This window comes from Chrysemys picta, chromosome 18 (assembly GCF_011386835.1).
Source record: "Chrysemys picta bellii isolate R12L10 chromosome 18, ASM1138683v2, whole genome shotgun sequence".
NCBI lineage: Eukaryota > Metazoa > Chordata > Testudines > Emydidae > Chrysemys > Chrysemys picta.
In genome coordinates, this window is record NC_088808.1 from 20744720 (window position 1) to 20760462 (window position 15743).

A 15743-nucleotide genomic window follows, 5' to 3' on the forward strand; every position below is an offset into this window, starting at 1 on the left:
TTCTGTCCAACTTGAAGGCCAGGCAATGCCCCCTCCCCCAGGGTTATAATCTATACAATTCTAGCTAAAACATGTCTCTCCTGCTCAAGCACATTGAAAAAGGGTTTTCTGTTTTAACCACAGCTGTAGTCCCAGGCTGCCCCGAAATCTGGGGATGAGAGAGGGAAAGATTTAAAAAAGGAAATAAAAATTGAGGCTGTTCCATCCGATTATGGACTTGTGTAACTCTCACTGTGTTTTAATGACTCTGAATAAAAACCTTCCTTCAAAGGACACACAACAAAAAACCCTACAACATGGAAGAGCGAGGAAAAGCTAATCCTGCTCCCGGCACGTAGATCTTGACAATCTCACAAAAGACAGGGGGAAACAGTGTAAAATAGTGATTGCCAAAGTTTCCAAGAGCCTTTTGAGTCTAAACAAAAACAAAGCCAAAAAAAGAGCACGCAGCCAGATCATGCATTGAATCTCATGGGAAGCTTCCCCCCGCCCCCCTTCCCTTTTTTCTCTCTCCTAGCACAGCTTAGTGTCATTCAGAATGGTGCCAGGTATCCATTGTTAGGGACATTTGTCTGCTTCATTGTAAGGGGACATTTAAAGCTGAAACTCAAGTTTTTGTTCAGTGTCCTCTGTCGTCTTTCATCTCCATGTTGGGGCCTGGCTCTGCAAGGTGCTGAATGCCAGCGAAGAAGGCTCGTAGGATGGTCCTGGCCATTGTTCATTAGGTCTGTTCTGAAAGCAGTTGGGTATTGTAGAGTCTTGTTTATTTTCTCCTATATAAAAGCCTTTCTGAAAAAACAGACTGAATCTCTGAAACTCGGCACAAACCAAAGAAACAACATACAAATTCATGACCTTGGCAAAGGGCTTTGATGGTAGAAAGTCAGAGTAAAGCTTAAGCGTCATTAAGTAGCTGACTTAGAAACCAATGGCACGGTGTGGTGAACCATAAGGAATGCTGAAGTGCAAAAGAAACTGAAAATAAATCCAGGGGAAGGCTAACTCCCCTTCTAAAAACCATTGCAGATGTAAGAATTAAAGTTTAGCTGTCATGAAAGAAATCCCTAATTTTCAGAGGGAAATATAGGAATTGCCATTCTGCATCAGACCAGACTTCAGAAACTGGCCATTCCTCACATCACATTCCAGTATAGAGTCAGAGGATGTTAGAATTGTGTGTGTGTGTGTGTTTGGCTTTGGCTATTATTATTATTATTTATTTATTATCAGGATTTGCATAACTTTTGTGTGTGCATTAATAGCATTTCCATATAATGGCTTTTTATTCTGTAAATAGGTCTAGACTTGAAGAACATTTAGGCCTTAAAGAAACTAGTTAGACATTATATGGGCTCTAGCATTTGATTTGAGAAGTATGCAGCTAGGTAGGATATTAAACAAAACCAAGGTACTTATCGCTTTAACTATAGCACCATGGGCCTGATCCTGAAAGGATTTCAATGGAACTTCAGATGCTCATCATCTTTCAGTATCAAACCATATTCTTTTCAGTCACCTTACTGTTTAGCAGATGTATTTGATTTTATTCAGTTTCAACAGGCACAAGTGAAATTGCACCAAGTGTCTTTAAATCCTCACACAACGAATTGCTAGAGTATAAGGGATGGACCTGAAAGTTATGAAATACCAAACTGACATATGCATATTTCATTGAAAATTCATCTAAAATAGCTGTTATAGAATAAAATTGCAGTAATTAGCTAAGAGAATAGTTTTCTCTCCTGGCCCTCTGATTCCTTGACAGTAAGTAAAGAGGGCAAGAAACAATCCAAAATCTTTAGTGAGAGGATACATAGCATACTGTATCAAGATGATCCCAGACCAAGCTTAGAAAAGAAATGTTACAATTTAAACCACAGCCAGTAACAAGGATGCCGTGAACATCTTGAAACCAAATAATTGCAATCTTCATAAAACTGCTTGTTTTAACTGCAGTCATGGTTCTTTGAATCAATTGCCTCCGATACAGATCAATGAGTAGTCTGACCCTTAGGATCAGGCAGGAGGCAGTCAACAGAAATAATAGAATTAATCTATTTTCCTGGAAATATAAAAGAACACCAAACTAGGTACAAACATAGAGGAGATGGAGAAAAATGGGTCTCTGAAATGAACAGGGCATCACACTCATCAGACAGAGTTGGTCTTATCTGCTTCTTATTGTAAAAGTGGGAATACTCTAATGGCTGTGAGGGAAAAAGGGGGAAGGTGTAATGCTGACTAGAGGGTGTGGAAAATCTTTGGCTTCATTGGCTGCCTCCTGTCTAATCAATGTGAATTGTTCTGAACTTGTATCAACCAAATCACAGAAAACAACTTGCAGGCAAGAAATTCTCCCTCTTATTAAGGACTCGGCAGCCTGAGGAAACTTAAGATCCACATGGGTGTCGTTCTGCATCAGACCTTTTTTGGCATTAAACTTCTAGTCCCTGTTTCTTCACAGTAAAACACAGATGTTTAATTTTAGACTGGCAGATGTTTCACTCCTGTCTGAGATCTGAAATAAAGGCAAGATATGGGCATTTATAAACCAGTAATATTGTTCCTGTTCTTCCAGATGAACTCTGTGTATAAATAGGACACACATCATATCTCTACAGTTGAGTATACTGTTGCAAAAGGCACTATTAGTAAAACATGTATAGTTCTATGGTGGACTATATTATCATTTTTTCTTCTTGTGTGCACATACACGTGCGTGTATTTATCTATAAACATACATACCGCTTGCCAGTAAATCTTCTAAGAATCTGTGAAAATAGCTGCAGATGTTGGCTACTGTTTTCATGTCCGCTACCTAGCAAGTGTGACTTAGGGATTCTTGTAAACTCTTTGTTTGAAAGGCAACTTCTGACTCTGTGGGGAAGGGAGGGCAACTAGGTGTGTGCTTCAAAATTCCAGTCATCCATGGTAGGTGAGAAGAGGATGGTTTTGTGGACAAGGCAGTGGACTAGACCCCAAGACTTTTGGGTTCACACTTCCTGTGTGACAAGGATCAAGTAACTTCAGCCGCTCTCTCTGTTCTCTGTCTGTAAAATAGGAACAATAATATTTTCCTACCCTGAAGAAAAGTGAATGAGAAGAATAAGAAGAGAATCCAGACGAAAACCTCTGGAGTTGTGAACCTCCAAGGGGGAATTGGTATTTCTGCTCTTTGAGTTGGCAAGAGCCAAGAAGATATTAAAGTAACTGGTCTTTAGGGAGTACAGTCAACCATTTCAAATTTGGATGCCTGAAATTAGACATCAAAATCTCAGCACTGATATTCAGAGGTGCTGAGCACTTGCAATGCTCATTTGTCAGCGGGAGACACGGGTGCTGAGCACCTCTGAAAATGAGGTCACCTACTTAGGTACCCAAGTAGGCGTCTAACTGCATGATTTGGGCATCCAGGTGTGAAAATGTTGGACTCTAACATATTACTGTCATTCTTTCTGAACTGATGCATGTCCACTAGGCCCATTAACAGCCTGCCAAGAGAAATTTGAGGCCATGGTACATTGTTTGCTGGGGCCGCAGCCCCTCCCTTTTCACTCAGTTACAGATATGGGGAGGGGTCTGAGCTCGGGGTTCAGATACAGTTGTCCCCCTTTTACCTTTCTTGTCAGCCCTGCCAGTTAACCTATTCTTCATTGTCTAGGTCATCAGAATTTCATTTTTGCTTATAACTTCTACTTTTTTAAAGGTTTTTATAAGTACAGTAATTAATTTGTATTAATTTTTTAACATGACACGAATAATATTTACAAATGTATAGCCAGTTGGATTATTGTTTCTTACAACTGTGTAATAAAAGGTAATAATAAAATACTTCTAAAGATCTAATGGTTTGTAACAGCCCATTGTCAACTAAAACAGTGATGCTTAGAAATGGAAGACCTTACGTAACAGACCTCTGCGAAGCAGAGTGCATCTTAAGGGCCTGTGGAACAAAGGCACTCAGCACCACCAAGGAGGTGCTGGAAGGGTCCAATGCCGCAAGTTGTTGAGTGCCAGTAATTCCTATTAATTTCAGCACTTCCCGGGATTTGGCACAAAGTTTTCACCCAACCAAATAGCTTTGAGGTAGTTTTCTATACTCAAATCCTGGATGTGTCCTCTTGTAGTTCAGTTGCCGCATGTTATCAAACCCTTCCACGTTTCAGACCCAAATATATATTTGTGTAAATAAAATATATTGGTGCTGCTTCATAGCTACCACTGCCTTTTTAATTGTTCTTGTTTTCCTCTGCATTAGCTGGTAAGCTGCTTTCTTAGTCTAGTACAAAACTATATTAGACAATACTTCACATTGTTTGCCATTTCATTCAGAGGAAGAGGAGCAGCTGCCCTCTGAAGATACAAATTAATTAGACACGAATACTATCCTGTTCTGTAGAGCATAAAGGCCAAACAGACTTGCTTTCTTTGAAAACATGGGACCAAAGTGATTTGTACCCTGCTTTTTTATGCTACCGTTCTGTGTGCAGTGATTAATATACGTAGAGTTGAAGTACAGTAGCATTAAAAAAGACCTAAATCTTTGGTAAAGTTTGTTTAATCGTGTTTGAGTTGTACTAATTCTTTAACCAAAACAAAATCCACAAATGAGGTAAGTGTCCATATATAAATGAGATTTTTTATAGACAGGCAATAAGCAAGAGAAACAGTATTGAATTATATTAGAATGGATTAATCTGGATTGCACTGTGTGGGGTTTTTTCTAGCACAAATTTTGGCTGAGGTCTCATGACATTTAGCTTCAGAAAAGAGAATGTCAAGTCACCTATGGCCTTGTTGTTGGTTCTTATGTTTAAACACAGGGCACTTATAAATAAATCAGAATAATATTTTTTTCTGCCAAAATATCACTGACATTTCCCAATATTGTGTGTGCGTGTATCTCCAAAACCACAATTTGGGTAGGTCGGTGTTGTCTGTACTATTAGTTAAAGTTGTTTTTCAGAACAAGTAGCTGGATTTCAGGAAATGGGACTGACACCAGCTTCAGCTGGAATTAGTTACTCTAGGAAATTAACTAATACCAGCGCAGTACAGTCTCTTGACTGCGTTATATTGCTTTCTTTGCATTATTTATTACTGCAGTATCAAGACTGGCCGGCCCAAAAATTGATGTACCTTCAGAGTCACTCTGTGTGACATGCACAGAAATTTACAATCCACTGTCTGTCATCTGGTGCAGTTTGCTGGTCTGAATGTTGTGTACACTGTTTAACTTCCTGCAATTACAACAGTTAGTTTGAAAAAGAAATGCATAAAGAGTTGGAGAAAGAGGGCCTGGGTTCTATTCCCGGACTTGTTGTATGACTTTAGGAAAGTCACTTAACCATCGTATTCCTCAGTTTTCCATGTTACCAACTTTTGTAAAGTGCTTTGAAATATATGGATTAAAAGCATTCTATACATGCAAATACTTATTGTTGTTTGTTACTTCATTCATGGGGGGGATCGTCTTTTAGCTCTGCCTACTTTTAAAGCTGCTAACAAACTTTATCTAGCAAGATAAATTAAAATCACATCTATGTGATTATGGAAAATAGCAATTAACCACAATCTCTGTCTAAATGTATTTGTTTAGAATATGTAAATATGATAGAAACCAAAGGGTCTGCCTTCTGTTGTGAAATGTTTGTATTTTTGCTCTGTTGGCTGCAACTTTTCAAGGATACTTTCTCTGCAATTACACCAGCTCTTTAACCTGACTTTAATTTTATTTTTTATAAAGACACTAACATAGAACCATTTTAACAGCCCTTGTGAAAATTAATGTCACTATGTTCTTACCCTTTTAACAGCTTACGATCTGCCAGTTTTTAAAGTGGCAATAAATAGTTTTTGCATTTTTCACCCAAAGCCATTAATTAAAATAAAAATTGCAGCTTTAAATAAATAGTGCAGGGAGTTTTGTTTTTGTCTGTGTGGTACTTTATGCCTTTGCTCAGCAGTATAAACCATGACTGTGTCGAAAAAAATGACAAGCTGCTAGAACACTTCTCTGGCAAGCTTGCCCACAATTAACACAAGCAATATGAAATAATAGGCCTAATCTTTATCCCTTGCTGTGGCTCTTGCATTTCAAAAACATTGTGGCTTCACTAAAAAATAAAAACTGCTGCCTGATTTTGATATCTGTTGACTCCTAAATGTATGCTATCCTTTTCCTGAACAGCAGCTGTTAAGGACATCAGACATCTAACCTAAATGACCCACGTATCCTCTAATGTTGTGTATGGTATTTGTGCTATACCTGAATACTTCCCTGTCATAGGGAGTCATGCAAAGGTGTACAGTATATAGTGTTCTCTCATGGGCTCTAAATGGGAGAGAAGAACTGGACCCTTCTGTCCCCAGGATATATTTTTGCAGTGGCGGTTGTGATATTGGCGTGTGCTTATCTGAGCAATTTTGGCAAAACCAAAGGGACTGAAAGGAGACTAGAGGAGCTTTTGTCTGAATATTAGTGCTGGATAAAATGCTCTCCAATTCTTGATTTATTTAAATTTAAATACTTTTAATACTTTTCAGTTAATATTCTTCCCTTCTCAATGTCCAAAAGCCTCTTTAGATACTTCCACTGCAAGAACCAGCAATTTCATTCTAAAATCGTACATCTGAATATTTGGAAATTCTCCTCATAAGAGCTTTGAAACAGAAAATTATTTCTGTTGGTGAAAATTTTTTATGTAAGTGAACTGCACATCAGCATTACAAAGTACTTCTACTTTGCATAGAAAATCAGGCCATAGTGGTCGGAGAAATTATGCTTTAAAATATCATCTGGATTGTTTTTCCACTTAGGGTGACCAGGTGTCCCAATTTTATAGGGACACTCCCGATTTTTGGGTCTTTTTCTTATATAGGCTCCTATTACCCCCCCACCCCCATCCCGATTTTCCACATTTGCTTTCTGGTCACCCTACTTCCACTATTAGTTCCTCATCCATTCCTGGTAATGCCAGGCAGTTGTTCTGGGTGCACTGGTCCATTGAGATGAACTTTTTTAGGAGATACATCCTGATGCCATGATTCTTAAAACAAAACCACACACCTCATATAAACAAAAACTTTCCATTTTAAACGGCTTCTCACCTAAGAATAATATTGCAATACATTGGTACTTCGTATAGCCTTACATTTTGTTGGCTTTTACAACTTTTTGTCCTATAATGTGCTGTCACATAATAGAACATTGCAGGATATGTTCTAGTTAGAACACTAATTTCTTTGTAAAAGAGACCTTTCTGTTGTGGTAACTGTAGCAACAACTACACAAAAGTCCTCAGATTTGCTATTCTACCTGAAGAATGGGAAACATCAAAATAATGAGTAAGATACATTTAAGAGGCTAAGTGATTGCATGTTTGATCCAATGCTCTTGTCTATCTTTTTTTTTTTTAAAGAATCATAAATCTACACCCAATTGGACTAAGGGTGTATTTATCCTTTCCAAGGAGCAGTCCTGATCATATGTATAGAGTTTGACATATGTTATCAAAACCTGTTGATCAAGGTGTAGACCATTAAACAGTTGGATGTATTTTTATAATTTATAAATGCTTAAAATATATTGTAGATGATGCAGTTGGCACCTGTGCACATCTGTATGAGTCCTGTTTTGCTGTGATAGGTAATTTTAAGCATGATAATGGACTTCCATTATAAACACGTTTTAGAAAGCTAATCCTCTGTATGTTCACAAAAGCTAGCATTGTGCAGTGTTTGTTCGTAGTAAAACTCATTTGTTTGATCTTTTCAGTATTAACGTCTGCTAAAAGGCAGTGGTGGGCCCCATCAATTGTATGTAAAGAAATGTTTTAAAGGAAACCACAGCAATATCCTAGTATTTCAGTGTAATTTCTTTTTAAAGCCAAAGCTTAATAAAACTTGGGTTTTTTGGTGATGATGAGATAAAATTTTAGACACTTAGAAGTGGGAATGGGAGAGGAAAGGAAACCTAGGAATCACGTTTTGATTTAGGAAAAGTGAGTGCTGACTGATAATGTTGAGTTGCTAAGATTAACTTTTGTTGGTTCAGCGTGTATATAAAGTTTTTCAGCAGCAGAAGATTAAAGAAAAGTAGTTATAATAGGGAAGTAGCTACTAACCTGATTGGACAATTTATGGCCTATTTGGGAAACGTCTAATACATTTGCATAACATTTTATTTTTGGTTAGTTGCATACAATAGTTTGTGTCTTCTCTTTAGAAAGTTGATTCTGTATACTTATGCACATTTAGAGAGTGATCTCAGATGTTCAGAAATAGCAATTTTTCTAAATGATTAAAAAAATAAATGAAAGCACAATTAGGTTACATTAATCCCTCTCTCAGAATCCATTCAGGGCAAGGCTCCTGCAGGAGCTATTCTTTCCGAAAGCGATCAGGAAAAAAGGAAGGCCTTGGGTTTAAACTTAAGGACAAGAGAAGCTTCATTCTGAAGATCACAGATATTAGCCCTGCTCCAGCATAACGGTGCCCATTGCCTCCACGTATAAAATGATCATTCTTGTTGAGTAGATGACTGTTTTCAATAATAATTTTGTGAAAAAGATCTTGAATCATCAAAATCTAGCTGTGTTCATTTGGAACCTGCACCTTAAAAGCATTTAACGGTTCTCCCTGTTAATTCTTTTTCAAGTGGCTCAAGAGAAGCCAGAGCAGATCCCACTAGAGAGTCGTTCCTGTGTCCTCATTCGACGTGATTTAGTTGCTCTCCCAGCAAGTCTTATCAGTCAAATTGGATATCGGTGCCACCCAAAACTCTACTCAGAGGGAGATCCCGGAGAAAAACTTGAACTTGTTGCAGGTAATAACTTTTTTATTTTTTTACATTAGAATGATTGAAGATTAAACATTTTTCTTTTTAGAATTTACCCCTCATCTCCCTTGAACCTTAGTTGCAATCAGACATATTGTATGCAAATTTTCCCTTTTTGTGTATTACTATGAACAAATGTACCCATCACTAATCAGTAGGAAAAAAAACATAGAACATCTTAAATTTCCTTTAATTCACTGTTAGAAGAATGTGTCATTAGCAGGAGTTATTCAATTGAATTAATTTAGCATTTAATTGAATTCCCCAAGCTTGTATTCTTCCTGATTGGTATGGGCTGCATCACAACTGTATTTTAATTTCGCTTCACAGATGAAAAAAAATTAGTCTTTTTTTACCTGTCAAATGTTAAGATTTACAGAGCAGTGGAAGTAGGATTTATAGAAATGAACACACATTTAGACATTTTGGTTTTTAATTAAAACAACAAAAACTTTAATAGTGGGTAAAAAATTACACTGTTGGGCTTGTGGGTTTCTCCCTAGATATGAATTGCAAGAATCGATCCTAGGGACACATTTGGTGTATCTGTGGCAAGGATGAGGCTGTAATCTTCTGGCTAGTCACAGATGGAATTGGTCACTTTTTGCAACCAGTAAGACCATAGGACCCCAAGGCTAGAAACCAATGTAACATTGTAAGGACAGATACCCCGGATAGTGGAGGATGTTCAAGAAGAGGCAAGGTTTTTTGAAGCATTTCCCTCTTTCCACCACATTCTTCTCAGTCTTCTCTAGGTTCAGCCAAATCGAGCTACTGTTTATCTGGATGCATATTTTGGCTAGGCATTCAGAAAGCTGAGACATGGTACTGTTCAGGTTTGATATATTGGAGTTGTAGAGCTGGATGCAGATATAAAATATGCAAGACTTAAAACTGTCGTCCTGTCCTTTAGTGGCCATTAAACATCCCATGGCACTGTTATGTAAGAGGGATGTGTTGACCTTGATGTCCAGACCAAATTCCAATTTGGGTAATTACAGTCTACCTCCCTAAATGCCCATTGCAGTTTCAGTTGGATATGGTATTCTTTTCCACTTCCTGCCTCCACTGTTGTATAGTGTTATGAACTGCTGTCTTCTACCCCAGAAGTGACTCCATTCGGGTGATGTGGTTCCTATGTAATAGCCCTTACTAACTTCACAGGTTGTTGTGAGGATTAATTAATACCTGTCAAGTGCATTGAGTTCCTCTGACGGAAAACGTCACAGAAGGGAAAAGTGAGTTAGTACTAGCGATCCAAACCAGTTGTCCTTTCTTTCTGACCATTTTATATCTTGGATACAATACTATGAGTAGCGCACATTTATTTTCAGCCTGTTGTAGGAATGTTAATTTCAAAAATTAGCTAGCCAGATTTCTCTCTGATCAAGGACATATATTTTCTTCAATGGAAGGCAGAAATAAAATGCACCCACTGTACAATAGCATAAAACCCCAAGTATTTATTTTGTAGCTGGAATATTCATTTTGTATCTGCTTGCATTTTATGTAAGACTTAAAGCCATCAAGTGATGCAGGTTATTTTCACAGTGAGAACTGCAAATTGGCTCGGGGCATCTTTGCTTGATTTACATTTTTCAATCTGGAAAAAAGTAGATTCATATCTCAAATAGCGGCTGCCTGGGTTATTTTTTATTTATTAAAGTGAAGTTACCCTTGGTAGCATCTGGCTTTCTCTCTGACGGCTTCTCTTTTAAAATACTGTAACGAATAAAGGCTCAGCGGCTAATTACGGTTTCAAACTTAGCAAAAACAGATGGGGGTGGTTCTGACCAAAGTACATAAGAAAAATCTTTCAGTGAAAGTTTAGTAACCGCCATAGACTAAATATTTTCTTTCATCTCAGATTTTTCTTGCCATAATTGATTCTGAAAACTTCGCCAGATTTCTCTAGAAATGATCATAGTAAAACTGATTGATAGCGAGAGTGCACTGAGCATGGTCAGAAGCTGCAAGGTTCAGAAATCCCACAGTACCACTTGCTCTTCTCCCCTCCTTACCCTTATATTCAAAAAACCGTGTGTAAGAGGAAAGGAGCTAACCATCACCTGGTGAAAGATCAAGCAGTCATCTTACCGCCTGCGCTAGGACAGCACAGATGTTGTTTAGTTCTCCATTTCACCACAGAGGAAAAGGGTCAAACGCTGATCTTCTACACTGTAAATCAGGAGTTACTCTATTGAGCTCAATGCAGTTGCTCCAGGTTTACTCAGAGTCTGGCCCACTAGTTTTTTAAATATTCTTTTATTCTTAATTTTAAAGGTAAGTACAGAACTAACAATGCAAGAAGTAATTTTATTTCTCCCGTATATCTCGGCTTCTGCAAGAACTTAGTCTGTTCCAGCTCTAGATGTGACCTATATTTAAGCTTTATTTTAAAAAAAATAACTTTTATATTGTAATTGTGTGCGTGAAAAGAAAATCTGCACTTCCCCATCTTTGTGTAAGCAGGCAGATTCTGAGGCATACGGTAGGCTTGCTTTTGCAAGCTATGTGCTATATAAAAGTGTTTGCTAATGAAAGGGTAAGAGACCTGCTATAAAACACTGACAGTCTGGTTCCAAACCTCTGGATATGTAAAGCTTCCTTAGCAAAGTTGATTTCTCACCTACAAACATACTTTAAGCCAATATATTTGAGACCCAGCAATTCCTAGGCACTAGAAACTAAATTCCCAGCTCACCAAAACTACCAGCGAGGGTTGTGCTGTGTTTCTTGGAAATAAATGGATTTGTAAAATAAATCTCTCTCTCTTCCATGCCAGCCTCCTTTTTTAGTCTAAATTTATTTATCTAGTTGTCTTTTGAACCCTGTGATAGTCTTGGCCTTCACAACGTCCTCTGGCAAGGAGTTCCACAGGTTGGCTGCGTTGTGTTAAAAAATACTTTCTCTTGTTTGTTTTAAACCTGCTGCATATTCATTTCATTTGGTGAGCCGTAGTTCTTGTATCATGAGACGGAGTAAATAACACTTCCTTATTTACTTTCTCCACACCAATCATGATTTTATAGACCTCAATCATATCCCCCCTGAGTCGTCTCTTTTCCAAGCTGAAAAGTCCCAGTTTTATTAATCTCTTCTCATACAGAAGCCATTCTATACCCCTAATAATTTTTGTTGGCCTTTTCTGAGCCTTTTCCAATTCCAATATATCTTTTTTGAGATGGGGCAACTATATCTGCAAGCAGTATTCAAGATGTGCATGTACCATGGATTTATATAGAGGCATTATGATATTTTCTGTCTTATTATCTATCCCTTTCTTAATGATGCCCAACATTCTGTTCGCTTTTTTTGACTGCCGCTGCACATTGAGTGGATGTTTTCAGAGAACTATCCACAATGACTCCAAGATCTCTTTCCTGAGTGGTAACAGCTAATTTAGACCCCATTATTGTATATGTATAACTGGGATTATATTTTCCAATGTGCATTACTTTGCATTTATCAACATTGACTTTCATCTGCCATTTTGTTTCCCAGTCCGTAGTTGTGTGAGATCCTTTTGTAGCCGTTCGCAGTCTGCCTGGGACTTAACTATCTGGAGTAGTTTTGTATCATCTGCAAATTTTGCCACCTCACTATTTACCCCTTTTCCCAGATCATTTATAAACACATACTAGGAGACCAAGCCTCCCCTGAAGAGTTTGCAATCTAAATAGGAAAACAGAAATATTTTGTGTTGCATTCTGTAGTGGGATTTACACCTTTAGGGAAAATAAGGGTGTGGATTTTAAACTCTGTACACTTTAACTCTTGCAGGCTCAGGTGTTTATATCACCCGGGGGCAGCTCATGAACTGTCATCTATGCGCAGGTGTCAAACATAAGGTTCTTCTGAGACGTCTTCTAGCCACTTTCTTTGACCGGTATGTTCCTTTTTGACAAAAAAATTTAATTTGAGCCTTTTTTCCCCATACTTGTTTTTGCTTTTCTTCTTTACGATGGGTTAATCTGGAGCATGGGCGCTGACTTTTGTTTTTGAAGAGGTGTGTGTGTGTTGGGGGGGCTCTGCTAGTTTTGTGGGTAAGGTTATTATCAGCATATTTATACACTTCTTTCATATTCCAGTTATTGAGTGTGTGTCGATCATTGGTATCTTAACAATTTAATCATTATTAAAATAGTAATGAACTACATAATTACATTATCATGAATTACAGTATATTAAAATCATTGCACTCACCTCCGAGATGTCTTCACTAACGTCCCGGTTTAAAGACATTACGTCTCACTGTAGCTTTTTGGATGGGAAAGTGTCAACAACACTGTGGCTCATGGATGCCCAGTACTGGGTTTACAATGGCGCTGTGGCACCAGACCCACACGGAGAAGGGGCCCCGGCGCCCGGATTGTGTCCCCCACCACACACTGAGTCTCAGAGCAACCAAGGTGTCAGCGCCTCTGATCTGAAGTGCCAGCTTTTCTGATTCCGCAACTGAAAAATATACCGTTTGGTTGCTATCTGAAAGAGAATAAACTCAATAGGACAGTATCTCTCTGCATCACTTTAAGCTTTCACTCTTCCCTGAAGTCCTGGGTATAAAATCTGCATTTCTCTCCCTTTCTTGCAGGAACACACTTGCCAATAGCTGTGGAACTGGAATTCGGTCCTCCACGAGTGATCCCAGCAGGAAGCCCCTGGACAGCAGGGTTCTTAATGCAGTGAAATGTAAGGGAGAGAGATTTAAACCGTCTGACAAAAACAAAAGCCTAGGAAAGAGCTGCCGTTTAAACAGGGGAAGGCCATCAAGAGTGTATAATAATTGTGACTATATACATTGAAATTGGTAATGTGAAAATTCAAATCTTTTCACTGTTTTTAAAAAAAAATACTTTAAATTATTTGTCCAAAGTTAGTATTTTGTGTTTGACAATATCACAGTGTAAAACTGAACATTATTGTTCACATGATCTTGAATTGTGTTTGGTATTTTTTTAAATCGCTAATTTTGCAGTACAATACTTTTATTAATAGATGAGATTTTTTTAAAAGGGGGGTTATTTTTTCATTGGCTTAAATGCTTGATAACTGAAACAGTCCGTTTCACAAAGTGTGAAATAACTTTACTAAACTAGGGCTCTGAGCCTGCAGCCAGATTCATGTAGGTGCAGGGATCCACCCGTGCGGATCAGAGCCAAACCATATTTGAAGGGGAGATTTTCCATATGTGCCCTCGGTGCTTCTCTGTCTGCCCCTCCTTGATCCTGCCCATAGCTGTGCCTGAAAGTTGCAGTGCTTTATGGCCATGCTTCTCAACCTTTCCAGACAACTGTCCCCCTTCCAGGAGTCTGATTTGTCTTGAGTACCCCCAGTTCCACCTCGCTTAAAAACTACTTGTTTACAAAATCAGACATAGAAATAGAAAAGCGTCCCAGCTCCCTGTTACTGACAAATGGCTGCCGTTCTCATTTTTACCATAGAATTGTAAAAGAAAACCATTGGCTAGAAGTATCATTTCAGTGTGATACTGAGGCTGTTTTTCACTTGTGAGCCTTGTTTGAAGCCCAAGACCTGCCGCCAGGGCTGAAGCATGTAACTTAGGTTTGCAGGGGCCCCATATGGTGTGGGGCCTGGGGCAGTTGCCCTACTTGCCACCTCTTAATGCCAGCCCTGCATTTGTGAGCTGTCCCAGAGGACCTCTGAGTACCCCCAGGGATACACGTACCCCTGCTTCAGAACCACTGCTTTATGGCACACAATTTTTTGTTCTGAATGAGTAAATTGGCCACTGAGAATTAGAAATTCTGCAGTCTGCATCAGAACTTGTTAATGTGGATTAATCTATTTCATCATCTGGGTATAAGCATTTGTGTTTCACAGCCTATTTCCCTGAAAATGCTTGTTTATAAATCTTTTTTTTTATTTTGTAAGTAAAAAAGGGAGTCTTTCTGCAAATAATTACATTTTAAAAGGGATATACGTAAACAATAATAGCGTCTTTTTTTTTTTTATCATTTTTAAACTTGGAAACTGACCAAGGTTCTGTATAATATCAAGCCATTTATCCAGTCTGTACATAGAGGATCTAAAATCCATTTTAGAGCTGATAATGTAATAGGATTTAACTGTTTTAAAAAACTGAAACTGTCCCAAAAGGCCATAAGGTAAGACTCTATACATTTTAACTAATAAATAATGTTCTTTAACTTCAGTGATTCAATGTCTGAGATGCTAAGAACTAATTCCTGTATTTGTGATATCTAAATGTGGAGCACCAGCCAGTGGAGCTATGCTGATTGATACTAACTGAGGATCTGGCCCATTTTCTATGCTCTGAATATGGGAAAACTGATGATCACAATATAGAAATCCTAATAGTCATCCTAAAAAAAAGTTTTATACTTAAAAATATGTGCCTACAAGGCACAAAACAAGTGGTTAAAAATTTGCCTATTACAGTAATTCTTTTGAATACAAGAAGCACATTAGTAGAGCAAATGGTGCTTGATGTCGACTGCAAGTGAGGAACTCTGTGGTTTGGAAAAAGCTGGTCTTTTAGTACAGTGAAGCTCATTTAATATATGCTTGATGTACAGCGCAAGCCAGTGTCCTCTCATCCTTTCCCCTCAATAGATTCTGTCTGGATAGTAAATCTTTATGTAAATATCTCACTACAAAATGGACGTGGAGTGAATTTTTTTTTTTTTTTAGATTTGTTAAATAAATCTTTCCTTGCCCTAATTGTTGTTCTGCTGCAGAACTCTGAGGGCCTTTGAGCCCCAACTGCAGATCTGTAGGGCGTGGAGGGAGGCGAAGAGGTAGCAAAAGACATTGATTGATATGTAAAAGTCAGAAATATTGGGCTGCATTAATTATTTCCTGAGCCACAGATTGTTTGTGGCGCTTTACAAAGCAAAGCCGAGTCCCTGAGAAGGAAGAA

General features: G+C 38.2%; 1 protein-coding gene across 5 annotated transcripts in view; it reads left to right on the plus strand.

The window, feature by feature from the left end:
- The window catches only part of NACC2 (NACC family member 2), a 126981-nt gene that overhangs the window by 103140 nt on the left and 8098 nt on the right, over positions 1 to 15743 (plus strand). For all 5 annotated transcript variants that reach the window (XM_008169469.4, XM_005299477.3, XM_005299481.4 and 2 more), the window contains exons 3-5: positions 8660 to 8827; positions 12623 to 12728; positions 13434 to 13531. In XM_008169469.4, the coding sequence (XP_008167691.1) occupies positions 8660 to 8827; positions 12623 to 12728; positions 13434 to 13531 (372 nt within the window). The remainder of the gene's footprint in view (positions 1 to 8659; positions 8828 to 12622; positions 12729 to 13433; positions 13532 to 15743) is intronic.